At 37.2% G+C, this 19539-nt stretch overlaps 1 protein-coding gene across 1 annotated transcript in view; it reads left to right on the top strand.

The window, feature by feature from the left end:
• Positions 1-19539, top strand: part of lamc3 (laminin, gamma 3) — a 96767-nt gene that overhangs the window by 62331 nt on the left and 14897 nt on the right. The window contains exons 11-12 of the mRNA XM_016287748.1: positions 5729-5832; positions 9135-9362. Coding sequence (XP_016143234.1) covers positions 5729-5832; positions 9135-9362 — 332 coding nt within the window. The remainder of the gene's footprint in view (positions 1-5728; positions 5833-9134; positions 9363-19539) is intronic.

Raw genomic sequence — 19539 nt, 5'->3', positions numbered from 1 at the left:
TTTTTCTCCCCCCCCCCCCCCCCCCCCCCCCCCACTGCTATGATTGGCTAACAGTGTATGTTTGACAGCCTATGTCCTTCACAGATGGATGCTGCTGTGATTTAGGTTAAAGGTGACATATCATGAAAATCTGACTTTTCCAGGTTTTAAGTGCTATAATCAGGTCTCCGGTGCATCTACCAACCAAGGAAAGATTAAGAAGATTAACCCAGTAACTTTGTTTTGGTAAGCCTTTTTCTGCAAGTGAAAACGAGCGCGTCTGATTTCGCTCCCTTGGTGACGTGGCAAAGGGGATCTCATTATAATATTACCGCCCCTTAATCTGTAAGTTTACACCCCCGGCACCGTCATTGTGTTTTCGCAAGCAACAATGGTGTACCAGCTCTAATGCCATGGAGAAAGTTTGAGCAAAACATGCTACCTGTTGTCTTTGGCTGCACAGACGAGCACAGAACACTATTTAGAGCCCAGCCTCAGAGGAGACAAGAGAGCAGTGGATTTATTTACTGAATATTGCTGCTGCCACACAGATCTAAAATAAACATGCAATTTATTTCCCAGCAGTTTACCTTCACAGACATAACCGACTGTTTTTTGTAACTCGTGTGTTTTTAACCTAAACTTGTGTGTGAATGAGAACTTAGTTTAGTACTCACATGCTGTGACAGCCGCTTTCTGTCCGTGTGCTTCGGATGTGTGCTCTCAGAAAACCTTATATCAGAAGTTTAAACTCATATGGTTTAAAACACATGATTTCAGCACAATAAATATGATAATCAGAACCAAAACAGATGTTTTTAGCAGGTCCGGGACAGCTGTCAGGTGATTATGTGACTCTCAAAGGCAAACAAATTTTGATGTATATAATGTACAAAGTAAGTACATTCATGTTCATATAATAAATTCTAAAAATAATTTATTAACCTATTTTTGTGATATCATACTCAAATTTGAAAAATAACTGCAGGACTTGGGACTTTGAGACCACTGTGGGCATCTATATGTTATTTTTATGAAATAAAGATATTTTATGCACAATATTTCAGTTACACTAGACTTGAACAATAACTTTTATCTTAATTCTTAAAAGTTGGACAAAAAATGTCTTTCAGAAAAGACAACAAATGTGTTTAAAGCTTAAAGGGTACAGGAACTACAAACAATTTAGTGTGGACATGGTTTGTAAGTAGTCCCAATTAAGAAATCACTGCCTTAAAATAGTCCTCTTTTTTCAGACATATCTCACCTGTATACATTCTGGAGAGGTCGAGCAACTGTCCTCCCCTCTCTCTGTCAGTGATGCGAAAGCCTGCCTTTCCTACAGACCAGTTAAAATTTAGGACATTAATTGAAGTACTAAAATATGATAAAGTATGATGAGAAATATTCGGCGCAAAAAACTTTGCTTTATTGGGAAAGGATAACGCAAGCAGCACGACGCGACAAAAGACAGCAGAACCCAATAATCAGTTATGTCTCATTTAGCAGATGCTTTTATCCAAAACGACAAGTAGGAGAGCATTTAACACACACTGGATCCCCGCAATATGATGAGATTCTTAACGGGTTCTATTGTCTTTTGTCACGTAGCATGATCGCATCGATCGCATCCAGTGTAGACGTGACGTTACAGTAAGTTAAATCAACATGGAAACTTGATCGCGTGATTCGTGTCATCGCGACATAACACTTACTTACAGTGTGTGTTCGAAAAAAGGAAGTAATTGTCCTCTGCTTTTTTCTGGGGTGCATTTTACCCCAGACCACCAAAGAGCAAAGAAGTGAATGAACGAAAGAAATTGCGAGAGCAGCAGGAGATTTTAAACTCATGGTAGACGCGCCCAAGAGATGATTCGCCTTGTGATTGGCTGAATGTTGGTTCACTCAAATCTTAGTAACAAATCAGAGAACAAAGGCGAAAATATTGGTGGTGGGTCAAAAAAGTGCGGGGGACAGAAACACCTGTTTAACTGAGTGTTTCTGCTTCCACTCAAAATAGGCATTTTCAAAATGATATAATAAATGATCTGTGGAGTATTTTGAGCGGAAACGTCACAGACACATTATGGGACACCAGAGACTTATATTACATATTGTAAAAAGTGGCATAATATGTCTCCTTTAAAAACACATAAATACTAAGTACATATCAAATTATCTGTAATAACAGACAAAGCAACAGTGATCACTTAATAAAAACAGTTACTCACACTTGTGGTTCGACATTACTGACGGATCCTGTATAGTCGACACAGCATCATCTTTTAGTTTCAAACTTTCTGAAAATCCTGCATCGAATTGCGCCTTATTTGTAAATGAATCCTTGATAAAATGAAGTAAACAAAGGACCAAGTTCTTACTGATGCAGTCTGGAACTTCATTAAAAATAAAGTTCATCAAAAAGTTTATTGTTTGGTTTCTGCATAGGCCTGCGTTTGCCGCTCTTGGCATTTACCTACTACGTGTGCAAATCGGTGGGCGGGGCTAAACAGGCAACGATGTAGAACTAGATCTTCTTCTGCGGAGGCGGTGCTTAGTCACACTATTACATCATAAAGTGGCACATTTTGACGTTTTGGCAGATTAGCTTCAATATAAGTAATTTTCAGACTAACGAGAAAGTTTTGAGTTCTGAAACTTACAGAATGTTGTTATAATACAATGACCTCTTACATATCGAAAGATAAAGGGAATTTTAATTCCTCAGTTCATGACCCCTTTAATCCTTTTGTGAATCTTTTTGTGCAAAAACAAAACAGAGAAAAGAGAAATTATACTTTTCTAATGCAATTCTTCTCTTTACTACTTCTTACTTTCATCTTTATTCTAGCCCACTTCTCTAAACACTCTTAAAATTGAGCTTTTTTGTATTCCTTCTTTGTAATAAATTAACAAACGTAAATGTAATTTCATTTCACACAAATCAGAGAAGAGTACAAACAAAAAACACAATGGCTTGCCAGAAACCACAGACTCTAAGATCAGGTGGTAAACCACAAAATAAAATATAAAACAAAAATAATGCTCTTTAAAGTCCCCATGAAATCAAAATTAAAGTTTTTGGGTGTTAGTATCAATATGTTGGTCTTAAGGATATCTATAAGGCAGTGTGCTCCAAAACAGTGACAAAATTCGCATTTAGAAGCTTGCAGTTCGTCACTTCTGCCAAAATGGCTCAACGATTTTTTTGACGTCAGATCGTACTTCAGCTTCTCATCAAACTTTCTGTCCAATCCAATGCTCTCTAGAATCCGAAGCGCCCGCCCCTTACACTATAAAATAGATGCTGAAGCCGCGGCTGAAATCGGTCACTTGTCCACAGAATTAGTATTTTCTGTACAGTGAATGGCACGTAGTGCACTATATAGGGGACAGGGAACGATTCAAACAGTGTAAATATGCTTTCCATTGTGGGAAAAAAGAAGACTGGTTTCGCACTGTGTCACGCTAACCACCGCACCGCACACACACTCTGCTCTGGTCCAGAGACACGATAGCACGGAGCGGATCACATGCGCGAGTCAGCGCAGACCACAAAATGTATCGGAGCTATTTGAATTCTACACAGAATGCAATATTTTATAGCAATATGGATGAGATTATGGCTGGCATACCCTGTCAAATGCGGCTTTACGGAGCTCAACGGCTCTGAATGGCTCTAGCCCAAGCTGTGATATAAACAAACGCTATTGGCTATTTTAAAAAGGGGCCGGGTTGCTTGTTATGTCCCACCCTGTCTTCCTGTTTCAGTTAAAATGACGTCAACACATAGAGTAACACTGCTTGTTTCTAAGCATTTCAGGGGACCTTTAGGGTGCTTTCACACCTGGCTCGTTGTTTCGGAACCTGGCGCGTTTCCCCCCTTAGCCTGGTTCGTTTGGGCATATGTGAACACAGCAATCGTGCTCGGATCCGAGCCAAAACAATCGGTCCGAGATCGGCTGAACGAGGTGGTCTCGGCTCGATTGAAAACGAACTCTGGAGCGGTTCGGTTGTAGTGAGAAAGCAATCCGATCTAACGGACCAACGAACCAAGCTATATCACAATGTATAATGGGTAATCACGTAAGTTCCGTGAAAAACATTTGCTTTGTTGTTTTGCTAATACTTCAAAATGAACCTGTGGGTCTGTGAATGTCTGTGGGTGAGCACGTCTTCGCCATTCAAAATAAAAAAGTGCACTTTTTCATTTTATAATGCCGTCTTATTGCTCTTATTCCTAGTAGGTGCATTTTAAAAATGTTTTCCCGATGAATCCTGGACTCCTGCTCAAACTGATAAATGAATATAAGGATAGCTACAAAAAAAAGCTGTTGTCGGTTCCATCCTGACGGATGACAGCCATGACAGCTAAGTGGAATCCCGGAAAATAAACCGTGGAACTTTGACCAATGAGAGAACAGTTTACTCGCGTGTGACTTATTAACAAATTTTGTCCGTTTAGAAACTTTGCCGTGTGAAAGCGAACCGCACCAAGAATAAAAAGCAACACTGTAATAATTTTAATCCCTGTTTCGGAACAAAGCAATATATCTACAGGTGTGAAAGCACCTTTAAGCACATTTGCAGACTGGTAGGTTCACATCATGTTAAAATTCAATCAGAATACTGTTGTTCATGTTGCTAATGAGGATGTTCATTGTATTTCAGCTTAAATGTATAACCTGTGATGGGTGAAAAGATGCCAGATTTATCACAGTATTGGGCTTTCTGTTTAAAAAATATATTGTAGTTGTTCTCATGAAAGTGCTAGAGTTTTAATTTATTCCATTTAGTCATTTAGCAGATTAATTTCTTCTTGCAGTACACGCTTAAAAATAAAGGTGCTTCACGATGCCATAGAAGAACCTTTTTGTCTAAATGGTTCCATAAAGAACCTTTAACATCTGAAGAACCTTTCTGTTTGACAAAAGGTTCTTTGTGGTGAAAGAAGGTTCTTCAGATTACAAAAAGGTAAAAAAGAGATGGTTCTTTAAAGAACCTTTGACTGAATGGTTCTTTGTGGAACCAAAAATGGTTCTTCTATGGCATAGCTTGAAGAACCTTTTGAAGCACCTTTATTTTTAAGAGTGTACTGCTAAAAAGCTGGTTATTGCACCAATTACACCCTTTTCACCTCTATATAGCAGTGACAACTTAAAAACAGCATCTTAATACCAGGTGGAAACAGAGCAATGTTATAGGAATAAAATATTGTGTGAATTGCTTTTGTGTTTTCAAAGGAAGGTATTTCAGTTTCCATGGCAGATTGAAACATTTGCCCACTGGGACCACATGGCTTATCAAGTTTTTTTTTGTTTTTATAATTATAAATGTGTGAACAAGAATAAACATCAGAAAACAATTGTGTTTTCAGTCATGACATCTGTGTGTGTGCAATACTATGTACGTCTGTCAGCATATGGCAATTTTACTTGGCAGTGTTTTCTGCTAACCTGAAGCTTTTCCGTTCATAGAAGCTTTTTACATTTGCATTTGTTGTTTTGACAGGCACTTTCCTACCAGAGTGACAAGAAAATTCATATATTTTGTGACTCACTCATACAGATAGACTTTCCTTATTCCGTTAGCTTAAATTGACTAGACCTAGTGTGCCTTAATGAAGAGCCTCAGTTTTACGTAAATAAAGTCAGAGGAGCGCTGTTTTCTTTTGAAAAACACTACCATAGTTATTAGAGCAGACACAGTCACATGTTTCTAACCATTATCTCTGCTTTCTGGTTTCCAGGTTAACAGAGAAGAGCATAAATCCATCTATTGCCCCATTTGAGTTTCTCCAAATGATTTACAATCTAACTGCACTACATATCAGCAATGCAGGAGGCCAGAACTGTAAGTCAATGTTTATATAGGTATGTGTGTGTTACACAACTGTATAAGGAAAAGACATGCACTGAAATGAGACAGAAATGCAGTCATTAAAGACTAAAAGAAATTGATTTAAAATGGCAAGGGAACATGCATTTCCATACTTGGCAGTATGGACTGTACTGTAATCAGCCATCGATTAGTAGTCTGGTGGAGCCTGTAACATTGGTCATGCCCCCCAGTTTGTTCCTGGCCTGTGATTGTGTTTATTGGTTGCCTTTCATTGTGGCATGATTTCTGTGCTCATTGAGAAATATGCCGTGATGTAACACTGTACTTGCCAGTTGGAAAGTGTCACACACTGGAATACAATACAGCTGAATGGATTATAGGTGTGAATGTTTCCCATTCTGGAATTAATTCAATGTTTTATTTCTTTAATTGTAAATCACCATATGTTGTTTTTCCTTTAACAGATTTTTTTTTTTTACATTAAAAACAATAATGTAATGATGATTTAGCTTTTATTCTGGAAAAGGAATTAAACTTATATAGCTAACCAAAAGCAATATCATAAGTGTATTGAACATTACTCCTGGGACAAAATACAATAGAACCTATTTTAATCAGTGATGCTGTCTACACTGGATGCCACGCAGCATGACACGACAAATCCCCGACAGTAAACTGATGCCTCGTTCTATTTTTGATGTACTGACACAAAGTTCAAATGGTTTTTGAGGATCTCTTAGGCTTTAGCTGTTGCGGCGCGGCGGTGCAGACACGGTGTAACAGAATTTTCTTTCATTAAAAATAAATATATATTTCTATAAAATGCTCCTACAATTAGCTTCTAAAGGCACTTAATTTAAATAATTATAATTATATTTATTATTGCTGTTGTTACAAATATATCTATTTAAATGGATTCAAATAAAGTGCCTCTACAGCACTTATTAAAGGGGTGGTTGATTGTGATTTCACTTTTTTAACTTTAGTTAGTGTGTAATGTTGCTGTTTGAACATAAACAATATCTGCAAAGTTATGAAGCTGAAAGTTCAATGCAAAAGGAGATATCGTCTTTTAAATTTATGGCAGTTTAATGCCTACAAAAACGGTTCGTAGGGACTACAACGAGCTTCTTCCTGGGTTTGTGACATCACAAACCCAGAAATTTACATAAACCCCGTCCCCAGGAACATGCAACAAAGGGTCGAGGCCATGTTGCGCTGCTATAGAAAAGAGGAAGGGTTGTTGCCATGCCGTCAAAATTAGGGGTGCACGAAAAAATCGATTCATATATATGATCGCGATTCTGTCTTCTAATGATTCTGATGGATTCACAAGTTTCAAAATCAATGTTCTAAAGCAGCGATTCTTTAGAACATCTGCTCTGCTCTGCATGCTCTCTCTCTCTCTCTCTCTCGCTCTCATTCAGCTCATCAGCTCAGCTCCAACAATGAACTGTTCCAATTATACACTTTGTGTATAGACAGACAGATATTTTTCACATAGCTACAAGAAGCGTTAAACATGGACGTGCACGTGGTTGCCGTGGTATCGAGCAATACTTGCTGGCAAACACTTCTTACTGTTACAAAATGAACAATTACTTTACAAAAATGCTACAACGCAATCATGTATTCTGCTTTATTAAAGCTTTAATCAGGAAAAAAAAGTACATTAGAAGTAGGGCTGTGCAAAAAATCAAATGCGATTTTCATGCGCATCTTGTCAGTAAAGCCGCTTCTGGTGATTAACAAAGTAAAGAAAAATTAGTAGTAAATCTCCAGCACGTACTTTCAGATGGAGCTGCATTTACTACACAGAGCCGTAGATCACTGACAAGCTACACAAAATCGCATTCAAAATCGCAGGCAATTCAAATTTGATCTGTATACAGTCTCCCTCTATCACTATTTATGAGGCAGTATGGATCCCTGAGAGAAACAAAGACCCACTCACCTTCATCATGTTCCACCTCTCCCCACTCAGCCCTTATTGATTAATTCATTCCTTGTTCATTTATTCATATGGTGATCAAAGATTCTATCGGCTTGCACCCAGTGGTCCTGATGTCTGTCTGTGTGTAAGCAAAGGTGAGAGAAAGGCAGAGGGGAGCTTTAGCAGGCAGGCTAGCTAAGCTACATCGTGAGGGCAATTACAAGTGGACGGGACCCAGTGATTTCACATTCAGTGTAGATTCATGGTGGAATGCAATTTTCAAATCCATCAGAACTGCTGAATCCTGCTGAAAAAAAAGAAGAAGAAAAAAACGTTTGAATAGGCACTTGACGTTTCTTAGTCAGCACATGATGTTTCTTACTCTTAAAAAAAAAAACTAGTTTTTCTGTCACACAGCATCTTACATATATTTATTGTTATGCCATTTCTTTGCACCCCAAGGATTGATTGATTGATTATTTATTTGTTTGTTTGTTTGTTTGCACTACTGTTCAACAGTTTTTTAAATATATTTTTTAAAAGACTCAACAATACCACAAAACACTAATATTGTGAAATATTAGTTTAAAATAACTGTTTTCTATTATAATATTTGTTAATGTAATTTATTCCTGTGATGGTGAAACTGAATTTTTAGCATCATTACTCCAGTCTTCAGTGTCACATGATCCTTCAGAAATAAATATTATAATTGAAATTGTTCTAATATCTAATGTGCTAAAAAAAAAAATGTAAGTGATAGATATTATTATTACCAATATTGAAAACAGTTGTGCTGCTTAATATTTCTGTGGAAATCCTGATACATTTTTAAGGATCCTTTAATGAATAGATGGTTAAAAATGGTTTTTGTAACATATATATGTGACCCTGGACCACAAAACCAGTCTTAAGTTGCTGGGGTATATCTGTAGCAATAGCCAAAAATACATTGTATGGGTCAAAATTATTGATTTTTCTTTTATGCCAAAAATCATTAGGATATTAAGTAAAGATTATGTTCCATGAAAATGTTTTGTAAATTTCCTACTGTAAATATATTCAAACTTAATTTTTGTTTAGTAATATGCATTGCTAAGAACTTCATTTGGACAACTTTAAAGGCGATTTTCTAAATTTTTTTATTTTTTTGAACCCTCAGATTCCAGATTTTCAAATAGTTTTATCTCAGCCAAATATCTTTACTGTCACTTTTATTGATTTAATGTGTTTTTGCCAAATAAATTACTTAATTTCTTTTTTTTAAATCATACTGGTCTCAAACAAACTCAAAATTAAACTGTAGTGTATTTATTTATTTATTGTATAATTTGAAAGTATGTTGTACAATTATTCTAAGTGATATATCTCTTGTTTACAGACACCTCCCAGCTCTCCAGGGTAAGCCTTGAATCTTCGGTCCGGACAAACTACAATATAGTTTCATATGCTTCATGGGTGGAGGAGTGTACTTGTCCTAAAGGATTCACTGGGCAGTTCTGTGAACACTGTGCTCCTGGATTCACCAGGGAAACCCCTAAAGGTGGACCCTTCTCCCCTTGTGTACCTTGCAACTGCAATCAACATGGGTCCTGCCATCCTGAGACAGGTTGGGAGTGTGTTTGTTTGTTTGTTTGTTTGTTTGCATGCAGTCTCGACTTTTTAATGTAGGGTGTCATCCGGTGATACAACATATACTGTTTCTCCACCATAGTAATGTTTATTTTTCCATATAGATACACTAATCCTCAAAATTTTTAGAGACACCAATCCATTGTTTTTGTTTGAGAGAAAATGACACTTGTTCACTAAGGACTCGATATAACCATGCATTTCTAATCATTAATCATGCAAGTGTCAGATGTGGCTTTTTCTTTGGGCTCTTTCGAAAGGCCAGCAGCAAGCATATGTCACTTCGGATGCACATATATTTTGCATGCGGGTGTGTTTTCTGGTCTCTTTCTTGAGTACTTTTCCCAAGCATGTTAATTTAAGCGATCCCATCCATGGCTTTTTCTTTGGGCTCTTTCGAAAGGCCAGCAGCATCTCAGCATCTTCTCTTGACTACTGCAAATAAAGCTGGTGTTTAGCGTGTGCTGTTCAATGAAGCTTCCAGCTAAGCATCAGTGAGGGGTCTTTTTCTCAAACTGCAGACTCTTATGTGCTCCTCATTTTGTTGTGAATCTGGGCTGTCCACTTCTCTCCCCTGTGCGGGTTAGATACGGTTTGCTTTGTTCTTTTGTTCTTGTGTACAGAATATCTTTCATCTCTCAAAAGAACAATAGAATGACTGGAAGAATATGTTTGTGTTGGGCCATTTATAAAACCAAAATTTCAAAAGTGACATTGTACAGTGACTTGAAAGAAATGCAAGTATATTCACTGCCATTTCCACAGTTCATTAAGCAGCACAACCATTTTCAGCTGTGCTAATAAGAAGAAAAGTCTCTTGAATACCAAATCAGCACATTAGAAGGATTTCTTAAGGATTATATAGCACATGGTTTTCTTAGTAGAATGGAGTAATGGCTGCGGAAAATCTGGCTTTGCAATCATAGCATATTTTAAAAGCAATTCACTCCTGAGATGGCAGAGCTGTTTTTAGTTTTTTTTGTGTAATATGATCAGAATCATCTAAATGTTTATTTGGTTTTCAGGAAACATTTCATATTATTATCAGTGTTGTTCTGTGGTGTTTAATATTTAGTACTTTTTTAAAGATTTTTTGATGAATAGAGAGCTCAAATGAACAGCATTTATTTGAAATAGAAATTGTTTGTTTATAATTATATTATAAAAGTATTTCCTGCCACTTTTGATAAATGTAATGCATCCTTGGTAAATAAAAGTATTGTTTTCTTTCCAACAATCAAAAAAAAAAAACTGACCCCCAGACTTTTGAGTGGTAGATATAATTTTAGAATTATAATTAAAAAAAAACACTTACATTTAAATTGATAAAAAATATATAGAATTATAAAAAACTTATTTTAAATGGTAATTATTTGTAATTATTAACTGTACACAAGTTTTTGAATTTATTTTTACTAATTAAGAGCTAAATTGGTGAACAGAAAGATGAATTTCTTTCAAACAATGTCTTCAGTGTTTCCAAACTTTTAAATAGTGGTGTAGTAAACCTACAAGTACAGTTCCTATTTCTTCTAGATTAAAAGTAGCCTCTATCAAAAAGCCCATTTGCTCTTTTATCTAAAAGATAGAAGTTCTATTTCTACAGCTGCCATATTGAATGCTGCAATTTCTCCATTTATCTACAAGTGGTCTGCTTCCAAATACATTTTTATACCTCCAGCAAAATCCCTCAAATGTTCCTCTCACAACCCTCTTCTTGTGCCTGTCATTTACTGAGCTGTTTTTTCTTGTTCCTCTCTCGCTTTTTCATTCCTCCTCTTGTTCTTTCCGTGACCCCATTAGCAGCTAGAATGGCGGGCTGTCTTTCTGTACAGGGTAGATAGAGTTCACACTCGCTCCTCTCTCCTCTATTAGACCTGCGAGCCAGCCAGGGGCTAATTAATTGTAATGTCGATTGCACAACAAAGTGTTTGTTTGAGTTTGTCTACTTTCAGTGACGACTCCTGGTGTGGGTTTGAGCACTCGTCCTCCCCTCTTTCTCTCTCTCGCCCGCTCTGACTGTCTCTCTTTCACATTGATGAGTAATTTCACTCTTTTAATATGCGGCAAATTAAACCTCCATCGTTCTTATTATGAGCGTAATGTGTGATTAGTTTGGTACAAGTCTTTAACATTACAAATTAATGTCAGACATGACTTTATCTACCACTCGGGGTAGGCAAAAGCACAAATGAGAGCAAGCAATTCACATGTATGCCAGAAAGAGGGAGGAATGGAAGGAAGGAAGAAGGAAAGAGGGAATCAAAGCAAAAGGAGCTCAGGGGTGAAGGGGAGGTTTGGGGGGGGCAAAGATCGAATGAATGTATGCACAGGAAATCTTCACCTCCCCGGAGAAAAGGAGGAGCCCGCTCCTTTTATTTATTTATGAACCTGTTTAACTTCAAAGCAAATTTCGTCTAAGTCACAGCGGGCGCTCTTCATTGGCATTTAGCTGCTTAAACATTTTCCAGGTTCGTAAATAGAACTAGGCCCGCAAGGTCCCTGCTGGAAACCAGCATGCTTTTCATTAGCATATGCATACGTCACTCTTCATTTTTCTCCGCACCAAAAACCAAAGTGTGTTTTAATCTCGTTTCGCATTCTTAAGCGTAATTATGTTTTGTTAGTCCTTTGATGAGTATTAATTCAATCTCATTTCCTCTTCAGGAAGGGTTTGTGCACTGACGGGCCACACCCCTTTGATTTATTATTTCCGACCAAGAGGGTGTTTCTCACGGTAATGTAAAATGGTTGTATTAGGCTGTTAATTGGTTATTAGTCTTGTCACTCAGCACAGGTGTTGTTTGTTTGGTCAGAGATAAGAGAGGAGGGAAGCTCAACTCTCCGGGCTGGATCCAGTAGTGCTTCGTAATTGTGATTTATTTAAAGTCTGCCTGTTCGTGTCATTCCTATTTTCCTGCGAGCAATACAACAGATTGGAAAAAGTTTATATTTGCAGCGGAAAAATGGGACGGTGGCACAGTGTTGTGCTGGAGGGCTAATGAAGTCAAGCATATGTCCTTCGGATGCACATATATTTTGCATGCGGGTGTGTTTTCTGGTCTCTTTCTTGATTACTTTTCCCAAGCATGTTAATTTAAGGGATCCCATCCATAAAATTAGGCTGAGAGGGCTTGTATTTGTCTTGGAAGAATCAGAGAAAGAACAGAGAGAGAAGCAGAAAAAGAGGGGTTTGCTGAGAATTTGGGTTTTCATATAAATGTATTTGCATTAACTGCTACAGTCACAGAAAGTGCGAGAGCATTCATATCTCACCTTGCGCCATTGTGACATTTTCATTCTCTCTTTCTCTCACTTTCTTTCTCTCCCCACAGTGATGTGCATTCGATTTGGATCAGTAAATATAGCAAAAACAATGAATAATTTTATAGCAAATAACAGCACATAAAAATAACATTCATCTGCTTAGGATGTTTGTCTGTAATATTAACTTAGTTAAAACAAGCAAATAAAGAAGAAAACAGCACAAGCTTGCCTAAAGAGAACTGAATGGTCACCAGAAACTTAAATATATTCTCACATTCTTGTATTACATGAGGTCCTGTGTTCACATGGGTTTTAAAATGTGTTTTATAAGGGTGACTCATGCATTTAAAAGGCTGTTTTTTCTGTATGTTCTATTCTGATTTTTCTCGCTGTTCCTACCATCATCATTGTTCCTACAGTGAAGCCGGTCTTAAAAAGGAGGTGAAAAAGATAATGAAAGGAGAAGGGAAAATACATGGAAGATGTTCTGTAGTGAGAAAAGACATCTGTCTGTCTTTGTCATAGATGATCGGCTGTCTATTTTTCAGAGTTGTGAGAACATATCTTCAATTCAAAGACTGAATGAAAAAACTTGGCTTTCAATCTTCGTAGTTTCACTTTTAGAAGTGAATATCAGGGCATCGGGGAGTAAAATCATTCTGAAGCTTCAGATGTCCGTTTGCCAATACACCTTGTGCGTGGTACAGAATACAATAATTATTCACTTATTAAAAATTCATTTTATTTTATTTCTAGACTGCTACATATTCCTTAGTTTTCGAGGCTCACCAAGGCTGTCTATATTTGTTTTAAAATACAGTAAAAACAGTAATATTTTGAAATGTATTTAAAATAGCTCTTTTATTTTTATATATTTTCAAATGTAATTTATTCCTGTAATGGCAAAGCCAAATTTTCAGAGGTCATAACTCCAGTCTTCAGCATCACATGATCCCTCAGAAATTATTCTAATTTGCTGATTTACTGCTCTAGAAACATTCCTTATTATAATAGAATAAAATAATTTCTTTGAAGAAGAAATTCAAAAAGTTCGACCCCAGACTTTTGAACAATAGTATATACTCAGAAACGCTGTGCTATACATAACAGCAGAAGGTAAAAAAAAGCTTAAATAAAGACACATACAAACTCTTAAATAAATATTTTTGCTGTAATTGATTCCAAAGATTTATTCTTTCTGATGCCATTGCAACATAAAAGGTGTTTGGCTAACCATCTGGAGCCTCATAAATGAAAATGCTACAGTCTAATTAGCTATTTAATGTAGACCAAACTGTAATGAATATTCTAACAAGCTCAACCGCCTTATGACGGATGTAGTCTGGCAGCTACCTGAGGTCAAGAGCACCCTTTTCCCAAAGGACAGCTGCAGGGATGGGTCCTTTTCATGCCTCTGTTTTTGGAAAGAGGGGGACGTCTTTATTTTACTCTCATTCTTTCACCCCTCTCAAAGAGTCAGGAAGAACCCATGTGGAGGTGCTGACATTTAGCCACCCTAAAGCAGTGAATAATTCAAAAAGAGAAAAGGTACAAATGTCAGGCGCTAGGAATAAACTTGCCTGAAGAGATGCGAGATTTCAAGTAAAGACATTGATATGATAATCCCAGCAGACCTCTGACCGTGGATATCGTACTGTTTTGCATAGCACTGATGAGTCTGTGAATATTTAGGATTCTGATTTGAATGCAAAATGAACCCGGCCTCTTTTGTGACCATTAGTTGGACAGCATGTAAAATTAACTTGATTAATCTTGATTGATTAGCCATTAAATATAAATCAGACTCTGTGAGAGAATGTTGATCTGATATCACTGTCAGTCGTCAAGCAGTTTGAGGGAATAAGGAGACTTTTGTTTCAGAGGAGACTTTGTTTCAGAATGCAAATGAACAGAACTTCCATGCCAGCAGCTTTTGATCTGCACACAAGGAAGTGGTTGTTTCTCTCTCTGTGTGTGTGTGTGTGTGTGTGTGTGTGTGTGTGTGTGTATGGCATCTGCCAGTCAATAGCTGCCACATCTGTCTCATATTACCATAAGGGCAACTTTAACATCCGCTGAGGCCGACAGACAGATGGTAACCAGCATTTCTTTTAGATTCAAACAGAATTAAATGTAACCTCTCTCACCTTCCCATTCTCCCTTCTGTCTGTCTCTTTCTACCTTTGTGACCAGGTGTAACTGGCTGTTCATGCTGAAAAACGTCCTCAGATTAATCATTTCAGCTGGATTGCGCGCATTCTCATCACCGGTTGCAATGCTGACAGAAATGTCATCTGTCATCTTCAAGCCCTCAGTTATGATTTAAATGAATCTGGGCCAAATTTTCTATGTCACCTGTTGCCTTTGGATTGCAACATTACTGGGGCAGTGAAGTGAAATGGAATGGGTCACCGACAAAATATGTAATGTTGTTTCACTTCATGACCTTGAATTTAGTGTTTGAGAACCCATACATTTTGTTCACTCAAAAAAGAATATAGTCATTTTTCACCCTCATGTGCTCTCTTACATAAAACCATAAAAAAGACATAATCCTTTCCACACAATTACAATAAATGGAGAATAAAGCTTTCAAATTGCAAAAAGCCCCGAAAATGTGGTCCATGTGGCTTCTGTACTGTATTCTATGTCTACATAAAAAGACCAAAATTGGCTTTGTTTTGCTGTATTTTAAGGTATAGCAGAGTGTTCAAAACGTTTTGCTCTGCATTATGTGGTGTTGCTGTGAGTCCTCTGTTTTGTTGTGTAAGAGAGTGGTATTGATCTTTGTGAGAGTTGAGGTTTGTCTTGGTGAAGTGATATATGGGGCGGTGGTTCTTTTAGTAAGACTTTTAGAGTTAAATTTGTTTCCTCCAGGTCAGACCGACACAGACACATATGTCTGCGCATACACACTGTGTTTCCAGACCTCCCAAAGACTGAAAATAAAATGCCTCCTAAATCTAATTCAGCAGAACAAATAAACAGAGGAAGAGGAACACGGCTGAATCCAGCTGCTTATAAAAAAAACAGACGCCCCTACAGTCTTTTCTTAAAAGACTCCAGACTTCTTTATGAACCTAGGTGCTTTTCATTTGAAGTTATCACACTGGTTCCCGTTATTGATCTCTCTGTCCATCTGTCTGTTCCTCTCAATCTCTTGCTTGCTTTCTCTTTCTTTCTCTGCCTCTGATTTGGATCTATTAATGCTGGTCAAAATCTTTGAAATCACAAAGACTTCCAAACTAGAGATAGTACTCTGGCTTTTAATAAAGCATCATGTCTTCCTGGATAGTGGTGGGGACTGAATATGTGCTATATGTTCATGCTTTATTGACAAATATAACACAATAACATTATTCTTTGTTATATTTGTTGAAGTATGTTTTCCAGTTACATTAGTGTCTGTTATCAGCTATACAATACAATAAATAATTACAACTAATTATTTAATAAATAATTAAAATAATTTCTATATCAGTGCATTCTTACCCCTAACCAATACTTTTCTCTCTCTTTCTCTTTATTCTCTCAGGCACTCCGCTATCTCTCTCAGTGAAACCTTATTAAATCTATTAGTGTTAACCTTGCAAATTCTCTCAGTGGTATTTAGTGCATTTGAGGGACAGCAGGAGTGTGAAGTCTTTGTCCTTTAATGTTAAAGACGTGATTATCGGATTGATAGGTGTGAATTAGCCATCACACAGAGCTCCACACGACCTCACTGACAAACAGGCTGAGTTGTTTTTCACCATCAACTTGTACTGAGTAGTGCTTATGTGCTTTTATCCAACCCATCTGAATATCTTAATCGGTTTATTAGCTTCAGTTTCTGAAGGCATCTTTACCATAGATTGGTTATTTTAGGGACTTGATTTCTTTAACGCTATAGTTGTATTATTGATTTCTTTCTTTTTGTTGTTATGCTAGTGATTTGTCTCTGAACTGTCTCAATAGGGAACGTCAGCACTAAAGCTAATATACAATTCAGTAGTTTTAGAGGTTTTCACTGAAATGCATGTTAGAATGTTAGAGTGTGTGTTATTAATGCTATTATTTTCTTGGATCTTTCTGAATACTTGTCCTTCATGAAGCTGCTTTACTATTCATCTCATGTGCTGTACGTAGGCTATATCATAGATACACAGGTCAGGAAACATGTTTTTTTTTTTAACCACGAATGTGCTTATGTATTATGTATCAAAGTCGAAGGTCAGGAATTGACTCCCATAATGCTGTTTTGCCCTCCTATAGCAGCTTTGCCTAATAGTCTGAGACAGAAAGACACATCTAGAGATTTTATGTTCTTATTGGTAAAGAGAATAAATTACCTTTGAATTAAGTTCTCACCACTGAATCAGAAATAATCGATGAGCTTTTGAAGACAGATGCATTTGAACAGTCTGATAGCTTCGAGCTGTGTAGTTACCGACTAGTCAGTCGCATCACATACTTTCTCTCATTTCCACTCACACGTTTAATATAATACTATATTGCCATCTGCTGTTTCAGATGGTTAATGCACTTTTTCAACTTGAACACAGATGAGGGGTGCGTGCGTGTCTATATACACACATACACTTGAAAAATTATAAACCGTTTGTTTCATTTTATATACGTATATATTATAGTATTTGTTTAGTATGTGGAAATAATTCTATTTATTTTTTTATTTATGTAATGTACATTCTTCCTTATGTATTTTGTAGTAGCATGTATCTCTACTCGTTTTTTATTTCTGTGAAATGAAACTTTCAGGGCATGTGGGAATCCAAATGGAGGCAGCTATTTTCCCAATGGCATATTGTAGCCTGTGTTTTCGTGGCGATACTGGTCTGAACTGATGAGTTGACACGTGATTGCTCACACCCTGGTGTTTCTGCACTGAACCAGAAAGCAATTTGAGTATGTTTGCTTTTGTAGAAACGCATATTGTATTCATGGAGCTGTAATACTGAGTTTCAGTGTGGGAGGTTCAATGAATCGGATGATTGTCTTAGACCGTCTGACTTCATGTATGTCTCCAAAATCATTTCTTGTCACAATATATGCATTTAAAATAAAAAAATTAACTGTCATATTTTTAGGGCTGGGTAAAATATTGATTTCTCGATTTTAATCGATTCTTATTTTTACGAAACTATATCAATTCTTAAATCCCAAGAATCGATTAGTCTAGCATGTTTTCAGTTAATGAAAGGAACATTGAAGTGCATCTCTTATCCAAAATTCGCAATAAGCTTTTTGCTTTGTTACTTTTGATATGAAACAAACTTCAAATTCTGTCCATTTTATTACAATATTCAAACAATAAATGCCGCTTTGGCGCTGTTTAATGTGGAGTGACAGATCGCTGTAGCCAGACCCGGATTAAGAAAACATAGGGCCCTGGGGCAATAGCAAACCCAAGGGCCTCCCTAGTAGCCTATCTTGGTGCCACAACGTTTTCTACCACAGGAATAATTAGTTTTTGCTTTGTTTTGTTTTGTTTTTTTACATCAAATTTCCAACACACAGAGATACAATGAATATGCAAACTAAATATGCCAGGCTACAGCACATTAAAAGAATAGGCTAAATACAATATCACCAGATATATGAAGCCAAAACAGGTTTCCAGAAGCAGCAACCACTTTTGAGCATATGCAGCTCCCTTAAGGAGTTTACGTTAAATTGTTTTATTATTAGAAGGTCTTCTTTCTGGCCCTAGAAGAGGAGAATCATCAGGGCTGGACTGGTGCTAACATTCCACCCATCTCGCCCACAGAGTCCCCCATAAATGTTTTGCTGGGGTTAGGGCAATTGGAATAAACAAATAAATTATTTATTAATAAATAGCGGACGAAAAACAAATTATATTTTTGAATTCTTAAAATGCATTTAACAATATTATTATTCCATTAAATTGCAGGCTCTTAATTATTTAATTCATATTTTTCTGCAGTTAAAGTTAGAACTATTAAATTCTCCTTTGTAGTTGCCCTATAATGAAAACTAATTATTGAATCCAGAGTTAACCTTACAGTATTACTAAACCTTTATAAAAGTGACTTACTGCCTTTATTTGACCCAATATTTGATAGGCAATAAGTAGCCTATAACAATTTTCATGACATTAATAATAAATATCATTAATGCCATATTGTTACAGTGTCAGTAACTGCATGTTAAATAGCCTAGGTGTGGTGCTGTGCGGATTAAATTGCTTAATGTAGCTTCACCACAGAGACTTTACTGTTCACATATAAGTGTCGTGTGTCGAATTCAAATGGGCAAGCACTGCTTATTATCACTTCACAAAGTGTCGAGCTACAGTCGTTGTCAGCGCTGTGCGGGCGCGAGACACCGGTCCAGTGTGGTCCAGCTGTTCTCTTGCGCTGCGCGGTTTTATCAGGTAGTGCCGTTTCATCACTTGGCTTTCGGTGTTTGTTTCCCATGCGCTACAGTAAAGCCGAGGTGATTAAAAGATACACGCAACTCTAGTGTAAACGAGTACAAAGACAAATTTATCACTCATATCTTTTGGACTGAAATAGCACAGAGTCATATATTTGGGAGCGTGGTGGGATTTCGGCAATCGGCACACCGGGAAAAGCTTGGGTGCTCCCGGTGGCCAGTCAGTTCTAGGTCTACTTTTCTTTTCCTCCACAGCCAATCACATCAGGCCCCCTCAATCCACGGGCCCCGGTGCTTCAGCCCCACCTAGCCCTTATGTTAATCCGGCCCTGGCTGTAGCGCCTCCGTTCAAGAGAAGCGACAGCGCGAAACGCATCTGAACTGACCTCTTTCGCTTCAATACCGGCTACAGCGTGAAATAAACATGAATGAACATCCGATGGTATGTTAAAAGAAAGAGTACAACTTAAATTACCGAATCCGTATCCTGT

The sequence above is a fragment of the Sinocyclocheilus grahami genome, unplaced genomic scaffold (assembly GCF_001515645.1).
Source record: "Sinocyclocheilus grahami isolate Dianchi unplaced genomic scaffold, SAMN03320097.WGS_v1.1 scaffold12.1, whole genome shotgun sequence".
Lineage (NCBI taxonomy): Eukaryota > Metazoa > Chordata > Actinopteri > Cypriniformes > Cyprinidae > Sinocyclocheilus > Sinocyclocheilus grahami.
The sequence above is the reverse complement of the archived record's forward strand: the minus strand, read 5'-3'. Positions and strand labels throughout refer to the sequence as shown.